Source organism: Zalophus californianus, chromosome 10, assembly GCF_009762305.2.
Source record: "Zalophus californianus isolate mZalCal1 chromosome 10, mZalCal1.pri.v2, whole genome shotgun sequence".
NCBI lineage: Eukaryota > Metazoa > Chordata > Mammalia > Carnivora > Otariidae > Zalophus > Zalophus californianus.
In genome coordinates, this window is record NC_045604.1 from 71470357 (window position 1) to 71496501 (window position 26145).

Sequence of the window (26145 nt, forward strand, 5' to 3'; positions counted from 1 at the left end):
TGTATGAAACAAATTTAAGTGTTCGGAAAACGCCCAGTTTACAAATGGATTGTATTCTTACAAGTTCACTTAGAAGTCAGGGTTTTGTTTATTTGTTTTAAGATTTACTTAAGAACAGTGCTTGTGCATGCGCGCAGGGGGAGGGGCAGAGGGCGTGAGAATCCTCAAGCCGACTTCACACTCAGCGTGGAGTCCCACGTTGGGGGTTTGAATCAAGAGCCCACCTGAGCCACCCAGGCACCCCTGGGAATCAGTTGTTTAAGACTCGTGCTTGTCTTCCTGTCAGCGTCGCTCTTGTGCAGGGCTGCTTGTGGTCCCCACTCTGAAAAGGTAAGTGAGCACAGCAGGTAGCACTCCTGCTTACTGTCTACCACACACTGATCTGTACAGAATGAGAGTCATGTTGAGAGGAGTTGGGGGGGGACACGGTGACACCTTTTCCAGAGGCTTCAAGGTGCCAGAGGTCAATGGCACTGATTCTCATAGCCAGGTTCAATTGAGAACAGCTGTCCTTCCTCGTTCTCGAGCACGCTACACGATAGACACATCTTCCCCCTTCCCAGCGGTGAGGCAGTTACTGAAGCTTGTCCTGAGCAGCCGCACAGGAGGGAGGGGGAGATGGTGGGGTGCTACTGGTACTGGGAAGTGAGGGCCGAACGGTAAGGGCTGGGCGTGCCCGTAGGGGGGCTTCTGGCAGGAGAGTGGCAGCGCTGATGTAGGCCGGCCCCTGCTGTGAAGCTGGCGAAGCAGCTCGCTGCGCCCAGCCATTCCTTGGGTGTGAGGGGCTTGGACTTGAGTATGCACGTGTGGGTAGGAAAGGTGAGCGATCATAACTCTCATGGTGACATGGTGCCCACGGGACCAGGCAGAGGGCTGTGTTTTTGAGAACTTATCTTGTGATCAGCTTCATTTTATTAGGGAGGATGGGGATGCGGGACAGGCATAACTAGGGTTTTGTTACTTTAAATATCTAGAAATTTAAATTTCAGAAACTGTTGAGTAACCAAAATTATTTACTTACCACAATTTTGGGTTGTCAGGTGGGTGGCAAGCTAACTGGGTTGTGCCGGGAGGGAATGACTCACCCGCAGGTCCTGGGTCACCGGCGATCCCGGGCTGTGCTGCCTCCACAGGACGCAGTGCTGGCAAGCTGGGAGGGGCATCTTGGGACCAGAACCTGCCCTGTGAGGCCACCAGTCAGCACGTGTCCCCCAGATTGTGGCAGACCGGTTCCATGCTGTTTATGCTGCTTAAGTACCACCTCGAGATGTTTAAAAAAAAAAATTAGCTGTTAAGAATAACAGCTATTACACATATAAACATTTGGACTTTTCACACTGGAAGAGGGCTTTTCTCTTAGGCTTTTTGTTCCACAGTTGATGCTTAAATGCTTCAAAGAGTCATACTGTGGCTATCTTTCTTAGCTACAGAAGTAAACTTCATTGCTAGAACACACCCGTGCTGGTGAGTTACAGCTTTGGGAAAAGAAAGCACGAGCATCCAGCTGACCCTACAGACATCTCCAGCAGGAAGGGGCCCGGAGGGCTGGGTCTTGCACTGAGGTGCTTGGCTGGCATGTGGTGGCTGAGACAGGAAGGAAATTGCAGATTTCCATGAAGGAGGATGGATGCATTAAGCATCAAGGCTGCCCATGACAGGTTCCTGTGTGATTGTGCCCATAATTGCTGGAGCAGAGGGGACACCAGAGTACCAGTGGTCTGGTGGCCAGCATCTCAGAGCCCAGGGCTGACGCAGGATAGTACAGCTGGGGCTAGGCTAGCATCACACTCTGGTTCAGGAGATGCCTGGGCCCTTCTGGGCAGCCCCATTTCTCATGCTCTCCCTGCACTACGAGGTACCCAGAGCTTACCAGAAGTGACCCCAGAAGGAATTTTTCAGGGGCGCTGAGGTCCCTTCCTGGCACCCAGGGGTTCTGTCTGGAGGTGGCCTGTACTGTGGTTCAAACTGAGCTGCTGAGGTGCTCTTGCCTCAGGGCCTTTGCACTGGCCAGTCCTCTGCCGAGAAGGTTCTCCCCAGATTTCTTAGGGCTTTCCCCATCTCCTTGAGTTTTTGCTCCCATGTCACTTTCCCAATAAGGGCTTCTGTGTTTAAATTTGCATATCCCACAGCTACTCACCTCAAATAGTCCTGTCTTCCTTCCTGGCTGTTCTTTTCTCATGGTAGTTATCACCATCCAACACTGCAACGCTACCTGTTGTTTGTTTTTTGGGATGTCTGTGTGCCATACTGGAATGTAGCTGCTTTTTTTTTCTTTTAGATTTATTCATTTGACAGAGTGTGGGGGACCGAGAGAGCACAAGTAGGGGGAGCGGCAGGCAGAGCGAGAAGCAGGCTTCCTGCTGAGCAAGAAGCCCGATGTGGGACTCGATCCCAGGACCCTAGGATCATGACCTGAGCTGAAGGCAGCCACGCAACCGACTGAGCCACCCAGGAGCCCCCAGAATGTAGCCTTAAGAGTGTCGGCTTGGCTGTGTTCTTTGTTGCATCTCCAGTACGTAGAGTGGTGCATGGCACATAGTAGGTACTCAGTGAACATTTGTTGAAGTGCATAAAGCATTGTAGTGTTGATGGGGCTGCATTTGCTTCAAATCGCTGAAGCTGCGGTGGGGCTCTGGCGTTTGACGTAAAGCACATAATGGCAAAGCAGGTGTGTCTGTGTCTGTCTGTCTTACAGCATCTGTTATTGCCATCTCAAAAATCTACACTTCACTTGGATGTTGATTTCAGAATGACTTGCTTTTCTTTCTGACTCGTGACAGCTGCTGTGTTTTGAATCTGAAACATTAGAGGAAAGTGAAACTTTAAAATGTGTGATGCATGCGGGGCACCCGGAGTGGGGGGGTGTGGTCGGTGAGGCAGCCAGATCTTGGTTTCAGCTCAGGTCATGATCTCAGGGTCATGGGATTGGCCTGCATCAGACTCTGAGCTCAGATATTCATTCTCTCTCTCTCTCTTTCTCTCTCTCTCTTTCTCTCTTTCTCCCACCCCACACCCACCCTTTCCCTCGCCCAAGCACACGCTCTCTGTCTCTCTCTCTCAAATAAAAAAGTCTTTAAAAAAATGTGATACATGATTAGCTGTCATTACATTTTGCTTTCTGTACATGAATATTCTCCTCCCTGCCGTGCAGCCCCATCTAAGCTGCCAGCACCCTCCTGTCTCTCCACCTGAGGCCACTCCCAGCACCTGAGAGACTCCCTCCACCAAGCCTCCTGCCAACTCACGCTTTAGCCGCATGGCAGCCACAGGTCTGCTTGGGCTACTTTGTGCTGGGCTACTTCGTGCCCCCAGCACTGGCCCATCTCTGTCGTGGCCACCCTCCCAGCTTTGGCCAGCCAGTTTTGTAAATGGCATCAGACCCATTACCTTGTCAGGATGTCGGTTCCTGGGGGCAGGGACCACATCTGCCTTACGGCCATGTCCCTGGGCACTTGCAAGCACAGTGGTAATGTTTATTGAATTAGTAATGTAGTTAATTTACCTTCTTTAAGAAACTCTGATGAGCAGGGCGCCTGGGTGGCACATTCAGTTGAGCATCTGACTCTTGGCTTCAGCTGAGGTCATGATCTCAGGGTTGTGAGATTGAGCCTTGGGTCGGGCTCCATGCTTAGTGTGGAGTCTGCTTGTCCCTCTCCCTCTGCCCCCCCACCCCCACCCCGCCGCTTACACACGCTCGCTCTGTCAGATAAAAGTCTTTTTTTTTTTAAAGGAAACTGATGAGCAAAATGAGCACATATGTTCCTATGAAGTAACAGAGAATCTGTGGCTTTGGAGAGTAAGGTGTACTTACGGGAGTCTCCTTGACAGCCTGAGTTGTCTGCAGTGGGTGGGCTCAAGGTCTTGGAGCTCCCCTTACCCTCCCAGGACAGGGGTGGCTGGATGTGCTCTAAATTGTGGCAAGCAACAGAATCTGCTGAGCCAGGGGGTGGAGGGTTGTGGGGGAGGCAGTGGGGCCTTGGGAATGAGAGGTAGAGGGGCTGGTGGTTGTGACTGTGTGTGCCGCCTGCTGGTTTGTGTGGAGGCCCTTGGTGTCCTCTCCCTGCCCCTGCTCAGCCTGGCCTCAGGGCCACTCACCACCCTCCTGTGTCTCCATCTCTGGAGCAAGCGTCCTGTTTGTCTCTTACTATGGCCAAGCCTTCTACTTCGGTACCTGCCAAACCAAAGCAGGCACGGCACGGCTCTACTCGGCTCGGCTCTGCTCAGGCTGACGGTTTCAGCCAGCTACCAACAATACAGGAAGACGACTAAATAGTTTATATTAACGTATACTAAGGTGCTGTGGGTCTCTTAAAGGAGAGGCTTATTAGTGCCTTCCAACCTTTCATTGGAATTGTGCTTTGGGGCAGGGTGAGCTTGCCAGGAAAGGTAAGAGTACCAGGTGCATTCGTGTTTACAGGCGGGGAAAACCGGGGCTCAGCTTTTATCTCACGACAGTCTCCGTGAAGTATACAGAACAGTGTTTCTCTGCCCAAGATCTCAGTCCTAGACCACCCGCGGGGTACAGTGGTAAGAATAATGTGTGGGATTGTTGTAAGTCTTTTTTTTTTTAATTTTTTATTCATTTTTTAGAGAGAGTGAGCATGACCAGGGGGAGGGGCAGAGGGAGTGGGAGAAGCAGACTCCCCGTTGAGCAGGGAGCCCCACTTGGGGCTCCATCCCAGGTCCCTTTACCTGCTGTCTAGGGGGAGCTCCTTCCCAGAGAGGTGCCTCCCTCCGAGAGCTGTCATTGTGGGACAAGCTGAGAGGCTGTAGGTCTGGTGTGCTCAGTGGCTTCTCTCTCATGTGCCACTTCTGGCTGGATGAGTTCTTATTTGCATATGCCTGCTTTACCATGGAATAAATGGTGTTCTTTACGGCACTCAGAGTGGACTTCTAGCTGTTTTTACTTTTCCAGCTCCAAGTTGAGAGTTTATTTCATTAGTTAAAAAAATTCTTTTAAATCAGAGAAATTATTGAGTATAATCTTACAGCAAGTGAAATGTCAAAGGCTGGCATTTGGAAACAGCATTGTCAAGCAGAGTTCCAGCCAAAACCTGTGTGTTGGCCAGCTGAGCCCAGAGCCCTGGAGAAACTGAATAAGAAAGCCAGGGCTTGTCCCCAGCCCAGGCCTCGCAGCTGCTGTTGGAGCAGCGGGCTGCTTTCCCAAGAGCAGGGGGTTGTGCGGAGACATTTCAGATGTGGGTGTCTTTGCTGGATTGCAGTTCTTACCCTCTTGAGAGTTGACTGTGGGTCTGGCTGGTGAGGGAGTGGGCTGTTACCCCCACCCACCCATTGGGGGTGTGCCCACACCCTTCTGTGCCTCTCCTCCAGGTCCCGAAGCAGCTGCTGGCCCCGGTTCCTTGCACTGCCACGGGGCTCGGGAGGGCTGGGAACATGTTGATGCTGTGCTTTCTTCTGCCCCAGTCTGGTATTGCTCGGTGTGAAGCCACACCCCTGGTTGGGAGTCTTACCGCCAAGCCTCATCAGCACTGCCCTGTATACTGTTTAGGTCATGGGAGTTTGTTGTTTCCCAAACACGGCATTAGGGTTTGTTAATATACCTTTTTCAGACTGGGTATACCTGCCGCTCTCCTCGGATCCCAGTTTCCGGTCCTTGTCCTTCCTTCTCCCTCCTGCTCCAAGGGGTGGCTGCAGGGCCTCATGCCCCACGGGGAGGGGGGTCACTGAACACTTGGTGGGGTTCTTCCTGGGGAGGGGAGCATGGAGTTTGCCAGAATAGAGCAGGACTTCTCCCCCAGGAACTTTTGTCACTCAGACCTGATCATTCCTTGTTGTGGGGCCGTCCTGTTCATTGTGGGGTGTTTACAGCATCTCTGTACCTACCTACCAGATGCAATACCGCTTTTCCCTCAGTTAGCACCCCAAAATGTCTCCAGACATTGCTAAGGGTCCCCTGGGGGGGCAGAATCAGCCTAGATGAGAACCACTGGGATGGAAGATGTGTCCCTGGCTGCAAACTTCCTAAAACTAGGAGCTCACGGTGGTCAGCTCCCCTGTAGCAGGCTGTGCTTTAGTGTGGCCTTGGTGACTCCCAGAATGAGCCCCATGTTGGGGCAGCCAAGAGACGGAGGCTGTTCTCATGCTCACTGCTTCTGGCCAGGGAACAGGCACTCATTTTGGGAAGGAGCTGTGGGAGCACATGTGGGCCGACCTGGTGCGCTTGGCCCTGGGCTGCTGCAGCCTCAGCCTTGGAGTCCCCTACATCCCATGTGTGGACACAGGGCCGCCACCTGGCACTGCAGGTGTGCGGGAAGTGGCTGGTCGCAGTCCGAGTCCTGTCTCCCTCCCTCTGCCACTCCCAGCAGAATGCACACACCTCCTGACTTTCAAATGGCACTTCTCTCAACACCTGCTCAGGTGGCCTGGGCATTTTCTGTGGAAATCCTCACATGTGGACGGATGGCAGAGAGGAAGGGAGCAGGTTTTCTCCAGTGTGACGCTCTACTTCCTCAGCAGTGCCAGGCCACGTGCTGCCCTGGGTCACAGGGTCTGTTGAGTCAGGTCCACATCCATCATGACAGCCCATTAGGGCCCCTAGCTGGCTCAGTCGGTTAAGCATCTGCCTTCTGCTCAGGTCATGATCCCAGGGTCCTGAGTAGGGAATCCCTGCTCAGCGGGGAGCCTGCTTCTCCCTCTCCCTCTGCCTGCCTCTCTGCCTACTTGTGCTATCTCTCTGTCAAAAAAAAGAAAACCTTTAAAAAAAAAAAAAAAAGGAAACAAAACCCAGCCCATTAGTTCCCAGAGTGCCACACAGCGTGGCCAGCAGCCTGCCTGGGAACCGGCAGAGGTGTGTTCCACGGCCGCTCCCCCTGGGGGGGGGGGGGCAGTGCTCTCCTTGAGAATCTCTTCTGGAGACCTTTTAACGACCATAGACACCACTTTGATGAAAGAAAGCTCTCAGGAACACATGCTTGTAAACCAGAGTCCCATCAGACTTACCTGGTCATTGTTTTGGGGGAACTGCTGTTCCCGTTGGTCAGTTTGCAGTCAGGAAGTCTGCTGAAAACAGCTTTTCTTCCTAAGTGCTCCTGAAGCCAGTGTAATCATTCTTGTTACCCCTCCCAGGATGTTTGCTATCAGGGTCCTTTGTCCCCAGAATAGCCAGTTTGCTGGGTGGGGGTTGTCCCGCCCAGGTCTCCAGGGCCCCCTGGCTTTCTGTGGCCGTGGACAGCTGCTGCCTGCAGTGCCCAGCCTCCTCAGGCCTAGTGGCTGACCCTTTGGGAAACTCTTCACTGCTCTTGGATGTCACCTACTGCACCTCCCAGGACTGAGGTTCTGCCCACTGTGAAGAAGCCTCGGGCTGACCCCACCTGTGCCCAACCATCCACGTGAAGATATGGCAGCGCCTTTACTTACTGGAACTGTCATTGAGTCCAGAATCTTGTCCATGCACAATTAACATTTCTCCAGGTCCATGAATCAGCCCGTCATATTTTGTTCTTTATTAACTTCATGTTTGAGATTTTGGTCAGTATTTCTCTTGTTGGTTTTTAAATAAAGCAGTGTGTGTCACGGTCTCGTGCGTCTCTTCTGCTGTCTCCTTGAGCCTTGCTTGACAGGAGACTGGGCACACAGGTGAATTTAGGTGAGGCCACATTGATCTGATTTACACAGTAGCTGGGACAGGTGTGTGGGGGGGGCACGACAGAGACAGGCCATGCTCTTCTCTACCCTCCCCCATGGGACCCTGTGGCCAGATTAGTTCACAGCACTGCTGCCGTGCCCGGGACTGTGCTATTGGAAGTGCTGGCTCCTTCCCACTTCCCCTCCCTTGTGTGTGTCCTTTAAGTCACACAGTCCAGCTGCTCCTCGGTCCTGCACCTGAGGGTCTGCACCTGGGATGACCCTGGAGGCCCAGGGAGCACGTGCCCTTGGTTGTGTCCAGGAGTCCCGTGAACACCCAGTGCTCTGTGTGCACAGCCCTCCCTTGCCAGTGTAGCTGGCCTGGCTTGTGAGGACAGTCCAGGCCTGTCATAGTTCTTGATGGGCCTTAGCCTGGCGACTGTGACTCTTCCCCACCTAACTGCCCTGGAGGACAGAGAAGTTCCTGCTCATCTCTGGGGGGAAGGTACTGAATTTGATGATGCTTCTGTTATGGTACATGCTTTGCTTATAAAGGGACAAACCATTAAGGTACTGATTGCACCTCAGCTTGGTCCAACCCTTGGTACCTCCTGTGAGATGGAGTATATGTGAGGCACACTTGGCTTACTGCCGAGCCATAGAACATTCAAGAAAACAACCGTTTTCCATGAATGTGCACTTCAACTCGCAGTCCAGCTAGAGGACCTGGCCCACTGCCTCTGCCGTCATCGTTGTCTCTCTAGATTGGTTTTGGACTTCCATGTGTTTAGTGCATCTCAAGGTGAGCTGCTCCTCTGGCTCTCCTCTTGTGATGGCTGAGCTGTGACCCAGGGCACAGTACTGGCTACCTGCCCACCTGTCCTTCCTGTTCATGGCACACTTTCTGCAGGCCTCTGGTTTCTTCATAGTTCCCTGTGTGTCTCCTTGCCCTGTTTAAATGGAGAGGAAATGTTTGTCCTTTATGAACAAACAGTATAAGAGACAGACTCTGTAAGACCGCTCCCTTAGTTATTCAGATTTATGAAATGAAATGTTCATTGTAATCAACCTGCGTTTTTATAGTGTTGATAGACTTCTTGTCACCTGTGTATATCCTTACAGACTCAGGATCTTTCTGTTTTGGCTTACTCTGATTAGCAGTACTTACTGATGTCTTTTTAGGGTTTACAGGGGTCACAGCTTGGTTAGTAACAGCCCCTCCAGGCCAGCTTCCCCACCCTTTCCTCCTACCACAGACACTTGTGGAGGCCTCCTCCTTTTCAGACATGGTGTTAACTGCTCTCCTGTGTTGTTTTTGCGTTTTTTTTTTTTTTCCTGACTTCTTTTAATGGGGAGTACTATAAGAAGCAATCTGGATGCTCTGGGTTCATTTTGTGGTGTTCTCCCAGCAATCTGGTGGTGGGTTGGCTCATGATGTCACTGCTAGAACACTTCAGAGTCAGAGCTGGGAAAGGCAATTTTCTTTGTGGTTGTGGGTGAACTTGTATGTATTTCTGATTTAACTTGGAGACTGTCTAATCCTTTTTTTCCCCAAGATTTTATTTATTTGAGAGGGAGAAAGAGAGAGAGAGAGAGCTCGAGCAGGGCAGAGGGGCAGAGGGAGAGGGAGAAGCAGACTCCCTGCCGAGCAGGGAGCATGATGTGGGGTTCGATGCCAGGACCCTGGGATCCTGACCCGAGCCGAAGGCAGACGCTTAACGACTGAGCCACCCAGGTGCCCTTGTCTAATCCTTTCTTAATGCCCACCTAAATTTTTGCTATTTTCTTCTCCTGTTTCTGTAGTATTTCTTTGTGTCTCATTGGCAACTGTTCTGTCATTGCTTTCTTCACAAATTACCAAATTGCTTTTCAGAAGACATGGTAACAGCATCACGGGTTTATTGGTGCAAGCCGCAGTTAGAGAGGGTACCCTCTTTTATCGTGGCTTTGCCAGCATTTGGTGTTCCTGTGTGTTAACATATTTAATCATCGTTACTGTCTCTGTCCTCTAGCCTCTCCCGTAATTACAAATGTCCAGTGCCATTGTCTTTGGATACCTTGCACATTTTCGTTTCTTGGTTCTTCGAGTTTTTTTGGTGCCTACCCTTTGTCCATTTCTTCACCTAACGTCTTGATGGTGTATAAATTTGAATGAGTTTTTGTATATAAATGAAGGCAGTCATATGTGGTTTGACTGTTGTTAGCAGCTTATTGAGACATAATTTGTATACTGTACAGTTCACCTGTTCAAACAGTGGGTTTTAGTGTAGTCACAAAGTTATACAGCCATCATCACAATCTAGTTCCAGAGCATTTTCAACACCCTAAAAAGAAGCCCAAGACCCATTAGCAGACCCCTCACCCACCAGCCCCTGATGATCATTCATCTGCTTTCTGTCTGTGGATCTGCCTCTTCTGGATATTTGATGGAACTGGAATCCCACAATATGTGGCCTTTTGTGTCTGGCCCTTTTGACTGAGCATAATGTTTTCCATGTTCATTTATGTTGTAGTGTGTCTCAGTACTTCCTTTTTATGGCCGAATAATACTCCCGTTTTTTGGCTAGACTATGTTTTGTTTATCCATTTATCCATTGGTGGACATCTGGGTTGTTTTCACCTTTGAGTTGTTAGGTGTCATGCTGCTGTGAACGTTCTTGTACAGGTTTCATGTGGACATAGGTTTCGATTTCTCCTGGATATACACCTAGGGGTGGAATTGCTTGCTTATATGGTGCCTGTTTCCTTTTGAGAAACTGCCGGACTGTCTGCCAAAACGGCTGCACTATTTTACATTCCCAGAGCAATGGGTGAGGGTCCTGACTTCTCCACATCCTCACCAACACTTGTTACTGTCTGTCTTTTTGATTCTAGCCACCCTTGTGGGTGTGAGGAGGAACCTTCTCGTGGCTTTGATGTGCATTTCCTTAATGACTAATGATGTTGAGCATCTCATCGTGTGCTCATTGGCCATTTGTATGTCTTTCTGGAAAAATGTTTATTCAGATTCCTTGCCTGGTTTTTAAGAGTGTGTGTGTGTGTGTGTGTGTGTGTGTGTGTGTGTGTGTGTGTTTTAATTGAGTTGTAAGAGCTCTTTATGTCTTCTGCATACAAGTCCCTTAGCAGATAACGTGATTTACGAATACTTTCTGCCATTCCATGTGTTGTCTTTTCACTTTCTTGATGGTGCCTTTGAAGCGCAGAAGTTTTTAATTTTGGTATAGTCCCTTTGGTCTGTGTTTTTTGTTTTTTTTTTTCCTTTTGTTGTTTGTGCTTTTGGTCTCATATCTAAGAAGCCATTGTCAAGGTCAGGAGGATTTACTCATAGATTTTCTTCTAAGAGTTTTACAGTTTTAGTTCTTACACGTAGATCTTTTGTACATTTGAGCTAGGTTTTGTATATGATACAGGAAAGGCATTCGACGTCATTCTTTTTGTGTTTGGCTATGCATTTGTTGAAAAAAAATGTCCCTACTCACTGAAGAGTCATGGTGCCCTTCTCAAGTATGAGTAGACTATAGACATCTAGGCCTGTACTTCTAAGCTCTGTTCTGCTCCTCTCTGCGTCTGTCCTGTGCCAAGACCACCCTGTCTTGGTTAGTGTAGCTTTGTAGTAAGCTTTGAAATCAGGTCGTGTGATAAGGTAGTTGTTCAGCTTTGTTCTTTTCTGAGATTATTTGGCTTTTCTGATCAGCTCGTCAATTTCTGCAAAGCCAGCTGGGATGTTAGTAGGGATTCCCTTGAATAATTTTTAAAATTTGTTAAATTTTGAATTTGTTTAAGTAATTTAAAAACCTAACACTCTGTCTGGCTTGGAGGTAACTTTGGTTGAAGTGAGCAGCTGGGCTCTCGATCAGGTGGTTTCCCAGTTGTTAACTAGTTAGCCCACTGCTGTCTTTTTTGAGAAACTTATTTATTTTTATCAAATGTTAGCTTTTTCTTTTTGAAGTAGGCTCCACACCCAGTGGGGAGCTCAACGCCAGGCTTGAACTCATGACCCCGAAATCATGACCTGAGCTGAGCTCAAGAGTCGGGCGCTCAACTGACGGAGCCTCCCAGGCGCCCTCAGCTGTAACTTTTATGTGTAGCTGACAGTTCCTGGAGTCTTCTTTCCATGAAGTTCTACTTCATGCCCTAGGACTGCTAGGTTAAAATTCTATTTGGTTGTGGGATGCAGTCTTAAGCCAGTCTGTGTTCAAGCCCTAACTGAGTACCTTCTGTGTGTCCAGCTTTGTATGAGGTGTGGGTAGGTGATTAGGCAAGGAGTTCTGGATGCGGACACCATGGTCAAAGAGTTTGGACTGGCTTCCTCTGTGGGCTGGTGTTGGCTGCAGGTGGCATTGAGGTTGGGCAGTGATGGGAAAGCCAACTGGCTGTGGCAGGGGTGGTTGGAGGTTCACTCAGTGCTGACGGAGGAGAGTGAGGGCAGATAGGAACTGGATGGTGGGGTTTCTGGGCACATGGGACGAGGGGTGGGGGCTGGGATTTGAGCAGGGAAGGGACTTAGGAGAGGAGAACAGTGGCCTGAACCCTGTGGCAGAATGTCATATGGCTTGCCCTGTACTTGGTGTTAACACTTTAGTTCATACATTTAGGAAAAGTGAGCCACTTTGAGTCTTAACCTCTTTTCCTGGGTCCACCAGTATGACACTGTTCCAATTCAGTCCAGCGTGGTGTTATGTGCTTGCCCATCCCCATCAATGGTGAGGACCCAGACTGAGTCCGGCATAGTCCCTGCATTCCCACCGGTGGTAGCAGACAGGGCCCCCACCATGGACAGCACTGCGGCCGAGTCCCGACCGAGCACCAACTCGCTGCAGCACACCACACAGCCGCCACCACAGCCTCGGAAGAAACGGCCTGAAGACTTCAAGTTTGGGAAAATTCTTGGTGAAGGCTCTTTTTCTACAGTGAGTACCTGCCGCTGCTCTTTGTTGAACAGCCTTCTTGGGAAGGCTGACTTTTCTCAGGGCTTGTAGCTAGGGGGACCCCGTTACCAGGGCAGTGTTCTTCCCCAGATGAGGGTCTCAGGCCCCTCCAGGGTTCTACTCCGGTTTCGAGGGTTGATTTGGGGCCTCCTACCACCAAGTAAATCACGTGGTTAAAATACCTAAGCCTGACTTTGGTAGATGAAAGCTTTAAAAAGCATCTATCTGTTGATCTTTCTATTTGGTTTGGTTTGGTTGGTTTTTGATGCAGTTAATTTTTATTCTAATCAGTCATCAACATATTCCATCTTGTGTCCTTGTGTCCCATTAGCAAGGTCTTAGGAAGCTTTCTGGTCCCCTTGTTTGGAAAATGTCGGTATCAATGTCTCTTCAGAGCTTTTGGGAAACATTTAACGACCTTTACTATTTTCTTTGTTATTTAAAACAATGTATAAAACAGCATAGCCTTGACCCCTGCTGGGGGTGCAGCCCCAGACCTGCGGGCCTCCGGGCTCTCCTGGCCTCGGTTTCAGTCAGTACCTCTTGTTTGCTACATGAGTGAGTTGTGCCTGTCTTGTGGCATTTTTCCTTTTCCAGCAAAGAAATGAAGGTTCAGAGCAGCACCTTTGCTGAGGTGGGAGCCCCACGTGGCTGTGATGGGGCCGGGGGCTTGCGCAGGCTGCAGGGAGACCCAAGCACCAGTGCGCCCTGCGAATGGCCAGGGCCTTCTTGCCTGGCCTCTGGGAAGAAACATGCGAAACGTGTTTCCCTTTTCTCTTTTTACATTCATGAAATGTTGCATAATAAGAAGAACATGAAGTTTATAGCTCACCTGTGTTCTCAACTTAGTTTTAATCAATGTTAACTTTTTGCTCCCCTTATATATATATATTTTAAAGTTTTTATTTATTTATTTATTTGAGAGAGAGGGAGCATGAGTGTGTGTGCACAAACGGGGAAGGGCAGAGGGAGAGGGAGAAGCAGACTCTCCGCTGGGCAGGGAGCCCAGTGCAGGGCCCCATCCCAGGACCCCCCAGGACATGACCTGAGCCAAAGGCAGTTGCTTCACCAACTGAGCTACCGAGGCGCCTCCCCTTACATTTTTAATTTAGATTTTTTATTGGCAGTTTCTGTTTAAATTATGAAAGACTTGTGCTCTCGTGATAAAAATCTTCAACTATGGGGGGCGCCTGGGTGCTCAGTTGGTTAAGCGACTGCCTTCGGCTCAGGTCATGATCCTGGAGTCCCGGGATCGAGTCCCACATCGGGCTCCCTGCTCAGCAGGGAGTCTGCTTCTCCCTCTGGCCCTCTTCCCTCTCGTGCTCTCTCTCATTCTCTCTCTCTCAAATAATAAATAAAATCTTTAAAAAAAAAAACTTCAATTATGAGGATAGTACCCAGTAGTTCTGGTCCTCACAGATCTTCTCAGAAAGAAGAAACTAGGGGTGCCTGGGTGGCTTAGTCGTTAAGCGTCTGCCTTCGGCTCAGATCATAATTCCAGGGTCCTGGGATCGAGCCCCGCATCGGGCTCCCTGCTCTGCTGGAAGCCTGCTTCTCCCTGTCCCACTCCCCCTGCTTGTGTTCCCTCTCTCGCTGTGTCTCTCTCTGTCTAAATAAATAAATAAACAAAAATAAAAAAAAGAGAAAGAAGAAACTATTTTGAAAAGAAACTGGGTGTTCTGCACATTTACTTAAAATAGTCCGGTAAGAGAAGCAGTTTTCTCTCCCTCTCTGTTTTACCTCATGGACATTTATCCCGACTAGTAATGAGGGCTTATTTGTGAAACTCCCCCTTGTCTGTGGGTCTGCACAGCGGGTGAAAGTAGCGCCACCCATTCTGGATGATGCCCTCCTGATGTTGAAAAGCCCCGGCTGTAGTTCTTGTCATCCCTGTGCCTTTTGAGCCCAGGTGCCAGGGAAAAGCACCATTGAGTTGGAGGTTCCTTCCTGGCGCAGTGTGGCATTCCTGCAGCTCTGGTCTCAGGTTATATGTGCTACTCTCAGGTCTTTCTCATCACTCCTGAAATAGAGACCACTTAAAATTAGATTTCCAGGGGAGGGTGGAGGACAAGCGGCTTTTCCCAGGCTGGGCAGGATCTGCACTTGGCTGGGCCTGGCCCTGGAGAGTGGGGAGGGCCCGGCCTGCTGCTGCCTGGCCTCCTGGGGATGATCTTGACATCCAGATTGGCTCTGCTGTCGGCCCCGGTGACGTGGAGGGATGCGTCATGCCTTGTTCCTTGGAAGAGGGATACTCCCTGCCCTGTGCCCATAGGGAAACCTGCACGTGAAATTATTGAATTCATACAACGAAAGATTTCCTAAGTACCTCCTTCAGAAAGGATCCCATTAATTATTAGTACTTTCTAATAGTTTTTTTCTTGCCCTTTCCTGCTAGGTAGCTAGTACGTGCTCCTGTGAAGAAATTTAATATTTCATAAGCAACCTAGGGAGGAGTGTCTTTCCCCCAGCCCCTCCCCATCACCTCCCAGTGCTTGAGAACAGTCCACATAGGTATATTCCTCCAGAAAGATCTCTGAGATCTTTCCACTTGAGCACATATAATCCAACCCCATTCTTCTTAATCACTGCAGGTGTTTCACATGGTGTTTCCCAAGATCACTTCTGGTGAGTCTCCTGGAGAATTCTGTAATGGGATGATCATGACCTGTGGCCTCCAAAGGTCTTCTCTGGAGGCCCAGGGATCCCCCAGGATTTGGTCAGGTTTCCATCTGCACTCTGGTCCTCGGGCCATCCTTCCTGCACGTGTCTTAGGAGGGGCATCATCCGCCTCAGCTGGCCGTGGTAGGTGGGGCTGCCCCAGCTCCCCAGCCAACTGGCCTCATCCGGCATGTGAAGTTGGTGCTCAGTTGTGCCCAGGGGTTGCTCATGTAGGAATCTCTTTTCCATGTTGTGTTGTGCCTGTTGGCTCTCTGTCCCCACAGTGGAGTGTGAGTACAAGCCTTAGGTGTGCTACCGAGAAAGTCCACCAAGAGTGGGGCTCCACCCTGGGCAGGAGGTGCAGCTGGTGGGAGGCGCTCTCTGTGAGCCCCATGGCCTTCTTGTGCCCTTGACGGCAGGGGACAGTGTTTAGTGTACCTGAGTGCAGCATCAACTGAAATGTATGATCACAGTTATTTGAAAAAGGCCAAATTCAGGGTGGCTTTACAATGAACATATACTGAGAACATATTCTAAAAATTATTTTTTGAAGGAATTCCCAGGACCCACCTGAGCTATTATTTGCTGTTTCTTTGTACTGTTTGTGAGGGTTACATTAGTCCAAGATGTTCCTGAATCTATACTTCACTGCACCATGGGAACTTAGCAGCTGATTGAGAACCTTCTGAAGGCAGTTGATTGATCTATGCATTTCCTTTTATTAGAACACATTAACTTCATCATTAACATCCAGCCAAATTTGTTAGCACAGGACCAATATATCTGAATGTAATTTCAAATATTTAAATGTAATTTCATGGTGGGGGCAGGTTAGCCTGTGTGGTCAGCTGCAAGGTGACTTGTGAGAGTCGATGCCCGGGTTATACTGTTTTTTCTCTTTCCCCCTTTTCTTCCCAAACCAGGTTGTCCTGGCCCGAGAACTGGCAACCTCAAGGGAATACGCTAGTAAGTACTAAGTCCAGGGGGCTGTGTGTCTGGGATGCAGGGTAGGTCATGTGTTAACACGTGGCTGCCAGGCTGCCTAGCACCTGGAGGTTCTGTGCTGATTTCAGGGGTGGGACGCTGGTGGTCTTAGAGACCACAGAGCTGGTGGGTAGGTTTTGTGAAAAACTTTTAATTTGTATTAGTTACCTTTATGAGTTTTGTTTTTAGTTTGTTTTTTTTTGTTTGTTTTGTTTTTACCATTATCAATCATAGTAACTTGCTTTTCTCTTACTTTAAGTTAAAATTCTAGAGAAACGTCACATTATCAAAGAGAACAAGGTCCCGTATGTAACCAGAGAGAGAGACGTGATGTCACGCCTGGATCACCCGTTCTTTGTTAAACTTTACTTCACATTTCAGGATGATGAAAGCTGTGTATCCTTTGAACAGTCAGAGCCTTCTGAAATCACACCGGTGACCCCGTACTGTTGAATCATGACCCCACTGTGTATTTCACAAGTCGTTCCTTCCCTGAAAGGACAACGGTGGCATATCTTTTTTTTTTTTTTTAAGATTTTATTTATTTGACAGAGAGACACTGAGAGAGGGAACACAAGCGGGGGGAGTGGGAGAGGGCGAAGCAGGCCTCCCGTGGAGTAGGGAGCCTGATGAGGGGCTCGATCCCAGGACCCTGGGATCATGACCTGAGCTGAAGGCAGACACCCAACGACTGAGCCACCCAGGCACCCCAAGGGTGGCATATTCTAAATACAAATGAATTCACATCACTTTGCTTTGGGAGCCCCTGGGATTGCTGATGTTCACTGAAGTAGAATGGTACTTCAAAAGAAATGATCACAAACCTTTTTGAGGTTTTTTTCTCATAAGCATTGTATCTAAAGGATTATTATTATTTTAACTCCATGGTTGCTGGATTTTTATTCAAAGGCATTCCCTTATTCTTCTAACTGGTATCCTTGGATTATCCATCAGGTGTCAAGTCCTGCTCAAAGCAGGGAAGTGAGGGAGGAAAAAGGATCTTGGGCATCCAGGGCCCCTCTCTGCCCTCTTTGGCCCAGGGGTATGGGGTTTGGTTGGAAGGGACATCTTTACCAGGGGAAGCCCCCAAGTGAGAAGTCCAGGGAGCCACCCACAGGAGCCCAAACTCTTTCCCACAGTACCCAGAACACTGTCCTCCCCAGGCCCTCCAGCCTCCCTCCCTTCTTCCTCCCCTCCACCCTCCCTGTGACCTCCGCCCCAGTCTGCTCTCTGCCTGTGGATAGCTCTGATCACCCAGTACCTCTGGCTCTCCAGCAAGGCTGTCACACCCCACTGATTGCTTCTTCTGCTCCCTGATTTCTCCACTAACCCCTGGAGCAATGTTTTTTCCCTTCTTTTACCTTGCTTAAGGAGCAGGGCAGGCAGGGCACCATGGTTGCCAGGGTAGGCCACACTGTGTTGTCTAGCTTGTCCCAGGGCTTTCCCATCACGTGGCCTGGCTGTCCAGTTTCTCCTCACTCCACAGCCCTTTCCTGTAGTTTTTGCCAACCAGGACCTCCCCAGCCCCTCTGTGCCCCAGCCACTCAGTCCCCAGTCCCAGCAGATGCTCTTCTGGTTTCTGCTCCACTGAGAGAGGTCAGCTGTCAAATGGAGTTGCCTCGGGGCTTGTTCAGGCCTCAGTCTTGGCCTTAGTTCTTTCCCTTCAGCCATCCCGTATCCTCAGCTTGTGCCCCACAAAGCTGGTCCCCGTAAGGGCTTGGCCTCCCCCCTCCACCCCCTCTCCCCCAGGCCTTCCCCTACCTCTCTCTACACAGATTCTTCTGGTTTAGAACTTTGCTCCATCGTGTTCCCCCTTCAGCACCATTTTCTGGCCTCATCAACTGTCAGCCAAATGTGTTCTTTTGCTTATTGAGAAGTTCTCGTTGAGTGCCAGGTCATGGGGATATGCTGGTGAAAAGGTGACCAAGGCTCAGCTCTCACAGGGTCTGCATTCCGTGGAGGAGTTAGATGCACGCAGAGCACGCACACCATCGGTGCCTGTGGAGTACACGTGAGGGAGGGAGCAGGGGCAGTGAGGGAGGTAAGAGGGTGAGGGGAGGTGCTGCTCCTGTAGCTCGGTGGTCTGCAGGGACATGGACTTCGGCCAGAGACCTGGGTGGAGCGAGGGCTGGAGTGCTTCTGTGCTGGTGGAGTGAAAAGGCTGGGCAGGGGCCAGCTTCTCCTCCCCTGGAGCCTGGCAGGAATTACGGATTTTCTTCTGAGTGTGCAGGAAGCCCCGAGGGGCTGGAGCAGAGTAGCCGTTTTCTGTGATCATGGCTGGTGCTGCACTGAAGGCTCTTGCAAGTGAGCCAGGCAAGGGGCAGTGCAGTCAAGGTGGCTCCTGGGTGTGGGGCTTTGGGGTCGGGGTGCACAGGGGTGCTGTGACTGAGTCGGGAGAGACCAGGCTGGAGGTGTGTGTGGCGTTGGCCTCCGAGGCATCTGTGGGCACCTGCTGCTGCTGGGTGCCTGCTGGCAGAGCTTGGTGAGGAGCCATGGCGGCGTGCAAACTGAGGGCTGGCTGGCTGGCTGCTGGAGGGCCCTCGGCAGAGAAGAGTTCCGAGGCCTGAGCCTGAGTCACCCCCGCACATACTGGCACGCAGGAGGCAGGGTGTTGCCGGTGAGCGGAGGACAGACCTCGGGGGCCGTGGGGCCAGGTGGTTTCCAGCAGGGGGTTGCTTGGCGGCCAGGTCAGGTGCTGCGGACTACTGGCCGAGTACCTAGGGCCTGGGTCTGCCCTGTGGAATGGCCCCTGTACACGTTGTTCTGGGGTGGGGAGGGGATTTCAGGAGACGGCGGTGAGGGGGTCCAGGCAGCACACACAGTGGGTTCTGCCCGGTGGTCCTGCCTTCAGTGGGGAGCAGTAAAGTGGTCTCATATTTAGAGGCATGTAGGGCAGAGAGGGGGCTCCTTGTTGGTTTGTTTAGGGGTTAGAGAATGTATGCTTCTGCCTGGCTCCTGCATCACCTCTGTCCCCACGACTCTGCTGTCACTGCTTATGGCCCTGAGGACAGTGAAGAGTCTTCTTCCTTCATGGCTGCTCGGTGTCTCTCTCACCTTTGAGGCCACCTTGACTGGCTGCTCATCATTGTGTGTCCCTTCTTGTGGCTTGGGGACAGGAGTAGTGCTCTAAGCCTTAGGCTGAGCTCCAGTTCTGTCCCTCCTTGGCTTTGTGACCTTGAGTCAGTTGCTTAACCTCTCTGGGCTAGGCTTTTTGCCAAGCACAGGCATTGAGCTTACTGGGCTCTTATCACTGGCTTGGTCTTTGCTCATCCTTCCAGGAATTCACCCATGTCATGGGAGAGAACGGCTTCCTCCTCGCTGCCCTGGGCCACTGGCTGTGCCAAGAGAGGGAGAAACATTCTAGGATGTCAAGGACCCAGGAGATGTGAGAGAGTACTTCAGGGGATGAGGAAAGTGTGTGGTTGGAGACAACATGGGCTTGGAGCCCGGACCCTCAAGAGTTGTCATGTTCAGAACCTTTGGTCACATTAGCTTCACAGCGGAGCGGAGAACTAGAAGTGTCCCTCACCCAGGAAACAGGAACTCAAGGAGTGGTCAGATATGGGGCAAACCCCATGAAGCTCAGGGAGGCGCTGTGCCTGTGCCGAGGCCGAGCCTCTAAGGTCTACTGCAGGCTCCTAAGCTCTCCTCAGTGCTAAGGTTCATGGCTAGTCCAGGTAGGGCTGCTGGCCCAGCCAGCGCCAAGCTACTGCTTCGGGGTGAGGCCAGAATCTGCAGGCCACTGGGGAGGAGGCCATGGACACCAGCCTTCCCTGCAGAGAAGACAGAGCAGGGCAAGCTGTGAAGGGGTCTGGCTGGGACCCTTTTCCTTCCCTGTGAGTAAGGTGTGTTTTCTTTTTTGCTTCAGGTTCCTGTTGTCCTAGTTGGAAGGGCTTGGGTGGCCACAGGTGGGGCTAAATCATGGACAGGTTTGGACAGCTTTGGTCGCTGGTCCCTTCCATCCTGGGCTTGTCCTCACTGGCCTGCAGCATCAGACTCTGTCCTTGGTGGGAGACCGCAGTGCCCTGGCAAACAGAAGCCAGATGGAAGACCTTGAGCGCCAGCCACCCCTTCCTGCCCTCAGAGCCACTACCTAGGGCGGTGAGGACTCCTGTTACTGTGTCCCTTGGCTGCTAGGGAGCCGTGAAGTACCTGTAGGTTTCCATTTATAGGTGCAGGTGTTTGGTGCTTCCAAGAGGAAGCTGTTATATGGGATCCATTATTGTTTCAGTCTGTAATCCTTTTGGGAAGGGAGAATGGAAGCAAATCACAGCACAGTGGTGTCTGAGGGAAAGATACCTGTGTTTCTTGGTCTCTCCCCAGCGGGTGACCAATAAATAGATAGACTCAAGAAGATAATAAAATGGTATTTGTCTTATAAGACTTGTTACTTTATACTTGGACAGGAGCATGCATTTGAGAAACCTTTTATATGAATTGACTCTTAGCACACCATGGAATGCAGTTGGTGCTCAGTAAATGCTGTCTGTCCACTGTGGTGCGGGTTTGGAGGCTGAATTAGGATGGAGGGCCCCCTTCCCCTTGCTGAAGCCTGCTAAGAGGCATGTATGCCACGGGCTCTGGCCACTCTCTCTAGTGGCTTCCCTCCCTTGAGCCTGTGGGTGCCTTTGGGGATGGTGGGGGTCCAGAAGGAGCAGTCAGGCCAAGGGGTGTGTGTCACTGTTCTTGGGAGGAACCCATCCTGGGGCCCGGGCGTGGGGGCTAGGGCCAGGGAGTCCTATCAGCCCCGGCGGCTGTGGGTTTGATCACAACAGGGTCTGACCTGAAGAGGGACCACTGTCTGAGGCCATGGGTACCTTTGGTTTTCATGAATTAAAAGTATTCCTATTGGGCTGTAAGCTTAGATTTAAAAAAATGACTTTTTTTCTTTTCCTTAACAATGCGATATTTAGACTTTGGTCTTAGTTATGCCAAAAATGGAGAACTCCTTAAATACATTCGCAAAATTGGCTCATTCGATGAGACGTGCACCCGGTTTTACACGGCCGAGATGGTGTCAGCTCTGGAGTACTTGCATGGCAAGGGCATCATTCACAGGTACCACACCAGCTGCCTGTGGGCTTTGCTTCCCGGGCCTCGGGGTCAGCTCTGTGGGCTTTTCTGGAAGGGTGGGAGGCCTCCTTGTGAGAACTAAGGAGAAGTTGATGTCACCTGATGTTGAGACTCACGGGCCTCCCAGTACCAGGTGAAGTTGGCAGCCGGTGGCGCTCTGGGCTGTCCCCACTCGTGCTTTTAGTCCCCGCCTTAAGGCTCGCGGGCGCGCTTCTTTCTGATCTCCTTTTCTGTGACTCTCCGATATTGTCAAATCGAAAGTTCGTATGAGCTCTTTTGTTGTTGTTGCTGTTACAGATGGTTTTCTATTGTGGTGAAATACACATAACAAAATTTAACATTTTAACCTTTTTTTCTGGTTTTATTAAGAAACAATGAACATTGATCACTGTATATGTCAAAGATGTACAACACGATGGTTGATTTATATATATTGTGAAATGATTACCTGACTACAATAAGTTTCAAAGATCTTTATGGTTAAAAATGATGGATTACACTTTAATAAAAAGTGTATTGAAAACGACATATGCGTTTATGAAGTAATGTAGTTTGAATCTACTCATTAGATGCAGTTGGATATTTGTTCAGTGTGAACTTTCTAGACTTACATTCTTGGTTGTTTGTCCATAAAGATTATAAGTATTCAGTTCATTTGTTTTCAGCAAAACTTAAAAGTGTGTAATAACATTGCTATTTAAATATTTCATCTCAAATGTACAAAATCTGCTTTCACAGAGACCTGAAACCGGAAAACATTTTGTTAAATGAAGACATGCACATCCAGATCACAGATTTCGGAACAGCAAAAGTACTATCCCCGGAGAGTAAACAAGGTGTGTGAGTGCCGTTTCTAGCACGTCCCAGTTCATTGCTTAAGATCAAAAACAGCTTCTTAGAAATGTGTTGAATGGCATTGTATTCATTGACAGTGACATGTTAGTCATACCTTTGCTGTTGTAAAGTAGACACTTAAGCTTTCACAGGGGCAGGCCCTGGCTTCTGTGGTGGCTCTGCCTGAAGGCCTGGGCAATTTGCGCCTGGTCTGGAGGGAAGGCTCTTCTGGGCGGTTTGTGGTTGGTCTGCCAGCCCCTCTCTACATGTTGGTGTCCCAGGTCCCTGTGAGTACCTGGGAGTGTCCACTACGGCTCAGCCTCCCCAGTCCTAGAAGATGCTAGGGTGCCACATTTGTTCCTGGTCTTCTGTGCGGGAGCGTGGGGTCTATGGAGTCAGCTCCCAGCCCTCCCGTGTTGGCAGTGTGGGTTATAATTGTGAGAGCACTGTCCCTATGTCCCAGTGCCCGCCATCTGCCCGTCTGTCTCCCGTCCCCTGTGTGTAGTTGATCAGGCACGCCGATCATAGTGAGGTTCTGTGAAATTACAAAACAAGTGCGGGCTGATGTTTAGCCTGCTGCTCAAGTGCACATCTATAATTACAAACCCTCCTAATCACTGTTCCCCTAGGGTAATTCCTGGTGTTGGTTTGTGCATCATGTCCACTCCATCACCTGAGGAGGAGTTGCTGACAGTAAAGTGGGCCAGAAGAGTCCTTTGGGGTGTCCTGGCTAGCCAGCGGGGACCTTAAAATTAATAAGGGACCTTGAAAATGAACCTTGAGTCAGGACACTTGTCCCGAACAGAGCCACCCTGAGCCTGGCCTGCGAGGCTGGGCATTGTGCTCGCCTCTGCCAGGGCTCGTGGGGACTCGTGAGAGAGAAGGACTGGGTTCAGATGGAAGCACCCACCTCGCTACAGCTGCCCTCCTGTGGAGAGGGGAGCTGTGAGCCCCATGAAGCAGTGGGAGAGCCCTCTAGCTTGGCTGGGCAGGCCTTCTCTGCCTCAGGTTGAACTGAGGCCCCCTTAGTGAGCGGTCGCATGCAGGGCGGCTACCAGGCTGATGCCTGGGGTCCCCTCCTCCCAGCAGCGTCTGGCTGGGCCTCTGAATTCTCTTCCACAGGTTGCCTTGTCTTTGCTTCCCAGGTGCTCTTGAAGCCCCGTGTTTTCACTCTCAGGATTATGGTGAAGATTCTGTTAGTTAGTGCCCTCCTGTTTATGCAGACACTCATTGAATCACCAAGACTGTGTCTTGGATTTGGGAACTTATCTGAGAATCCTAGGGCGCCACTCTTTGGAGCCAAAACAAAACTTGCAATCAAGGAAGACACTTTTATTTCTCAACAAATTTCAGTCCTGGTGCCACTCGCCCGCCTTTTGCATTTCCCTTTCCTGCCTTCCCACCTTGGGGGGATGTCCTTTGGGCACTTGTCAGATGCCCTGAAATCTTGATCTACTTGATTCATTCCTATCGCACAGTAACATCGTTTTTGTGGATACAGTGTAACCCATAGCCATAAGCATTGTCCATGACCCAGGTGAACTGAACAAGAACTGCCATGGCCCCATTCTTGTCATCTCATGTGTGACTTCCCATGGGGCCCCCCCAGTCAGCCTCAGGAGCCATCCCCCTCGCAGTCTGCTCTGTCAATTTTTCCTCCGTGCGCATTCTCTTTAGAATCTTGATACTTGGCACAAGCTAGTCCTGTTAACTTGTAGCCATTTAGAAAATAGAAGAATTTAAATGCATTGGTGAAATAGTGAAATAAACCTGCGTTTCTTTCTAGAAGTAGAAGTCTAAAAGTCCTTACACCGTGAACCAGGGAGAGCTGCTCGTATATATGGATGAGTTGGCTGTTTTTTTTCCTTCTTAGGGAAAGAGGGAAACACATGTATAATTGTGAGTGATTCACTTTAGTGACTTGCTCTCACTTTCTGTTTGAAGTAGTTCAGAATCTTAGAATTTATTCTTGCATTAGGTTTTAACTTTCTTACAGAGATGGTTTCCCGAAGACCTCTTAAGCTTGCAGAGAGCAAGCGTTGGTGGGAACATGACCCAGGCTCCTTAACTATACGGTGCACATGAGCTTGTTTCACCCTCGTAGCAAGAGGCAGGTTGTCTTGTCTTCCCAGACCTCTGTCCCAGTGGGTTGTTCCTGTGTCTCTCTCACTGCTTCCTGTGGGGTCAGAGTGGCCGCATGGTTGTGAGGGGCAGGAATAGGAAACAGGTAGCTGTTGAGGAGGGTGTGTGGGATTGATGAGGACTTCCTGGATCAGAGGACTTGTGACTTCTAACCTAACAAGGGTCCCACAGACCTATCCAAGTGGGGGCAACTTAATCATGCAGAGGAAGCCTCTTGTCTGTGGCTGTGTCACTGGCCTTTGCCTCTTTGTAAGAGGTTTGGGGAGCTCAGGAGGCCACAGAGGTTCAGACTTAGGGTTTGTGTCTGGAAACCTGTGTCTTGAGCTGTGTTGGCCTTTCTGGTGTGTAGCCAGATGTGGAGATTCCACTCACCAAACAGGAGGGGAGGGCTGGTAGGTATTGGGGGCAGGTGACAGGAGAGGGGATGGGGGGAGGAGGCTGGAGAGCCGAAGTCACTTCTGTCACTCACTCCAGCTGTACCTTCTGTGGATGGCCATCATCCTGACCCTCAGACCAGTGTTGCCCCCCTCTCGCTTTGCTGTGGACTCTGGACCCTGCCCCAGCGCTCCTGCTTTCCCCCCAGTGTAGCAGGAGCAGGACAGCTCCACCCACCCCAAAAGCAGAGGTCACATGTTAGAGGAGAAAGTCGAGTTCCTGTACTTACACCACCAGATAAAACTCTTTACATCAAGAAATGGTTTACTCTGGTCTTCTCAGTATCGGTATTTGTTTAGTCATAGCTATGATAAATGCAGTTGGTTATTTTTTTCTTCTTAACACAGAGTACTTTTTGTAAAATTCAAACCTTGCGTGTGACCTGATTTCCACCATCATCAATTTGTTTTCTCAGTAAATATTTCAGTATTTATTACTAAAATATAAAGTTTCTTTTAAAAAATATGACTACACAGGGCACCTGGATGTCTCAGGTGGTTAAGTGTCTGCCTTCAGCTTGGGTCATGATCCCGGGGTCCTGGGATCAGGCCCCACATCGGGCTCCTGGCTCAGCGGGGAGCCTGCTTCTCCCTCTCCCTCTGCTTCTCCCCCTGCTCATGCGTGCGCGCGCTGTCTCTCTCTATATATATATCTCTGTATCTCAAATGAATAAATAAAATCTTTAAAAAAAAATGACTACAATAGCAAACCATTTTCATACATGAGAAACTAACAGTAATTCCTTTATATCCCAAAATACTGTGTTAAATTTCCAGTTGTCATAATTCTACATCATAATTTTTCTGGTGGTTATCTACTTGAATGAGGATTCAAATAAATCTCCACATTGGGCTTAGCTAATTTGTTTCTTAAATTTCTTTTTCACCCTTTATTTTTTCCCTATTTTTTCCCTTGTAGTCTGTTGAAGAAACCAGGTTATTTGTCTTAGTTTCCTGGAGTTTCCTGATTGCACCTCTTTGGAGTCATGTAACAATGTTCCTGTCCCCTCTGCGCTGGAAATGGGAAGTTAGATCTGGCCCCTTGATCACATGCACATTCAGTGCTCTCACACCAAAGGCTGGGGTGTGTTCTCCATTAGGACACTCATAACACTCCGTCATCTCTCTCTGTGATGTCAACAGCCCTTTATAACCATAATGGCCTAGATCCATTAATTCTCTAGAGAATGCAGAATGATCATAGCCTAATTCCTTCGTTCATGGGCTGGAATTCTTTGAAGAAAAACGTCCCCATAGCAATTATTTGGTTAACTACAGTGGTATTGACTAAGGGGGAAGAACAGGATAAATGCTTACTTTCCTTTCCCCTTTATTTGCCACTTGTGAAAACCTTCAGCAGGTTCACTGTCCTCCTTCAGTGTTGACGGGTTCATCGAAAACATGATTTACCCCTTCCTTGCACCATACGCAAAAGCTAACTCCGAAGTTAACTTGGCTAGACCAGAGATGTGAATGTATGTAGAATGCAGAAACTGAAACTCTTGAAA

The 26145-nt window shown here is 49.8% G+C and overlaps 1 protein-coding gene across 1 annotated transcript in view; it reads left to right on the plus strand.

The window, feature by feature from the left end:
• The window catches only part of PDPK1 (3-phosphoinositide dependent protein kinase 1), a 69182-nt gene that overhangs the window by 17209 nt on the left and 25828 nt on the right, over positions 1-26145 (plus strand). Inside the window, exons 5-10 of the mRNA XM_035721973.1 lie at positions 12228-12494; positions 16094-16136; positions 16414-16548; positions 19570-19572; positions 21068-21212; positions 21966-22063. Of these exons, the coding sequence (XP_035577866.1) occupies positions 12228-12494; positions 16094-16136; positions 16414-16548; positions 19570-19572; positions 21068-21212; positions 21966-22063 (691 nt within the window). The remainder of the gene's footprint in view (positions 1-12227; positions 12495-16093; positions 16137-16413; positions 16549-19569; positions 19573-21067; positions 21213-21965; positions 22064-26145) is intronic.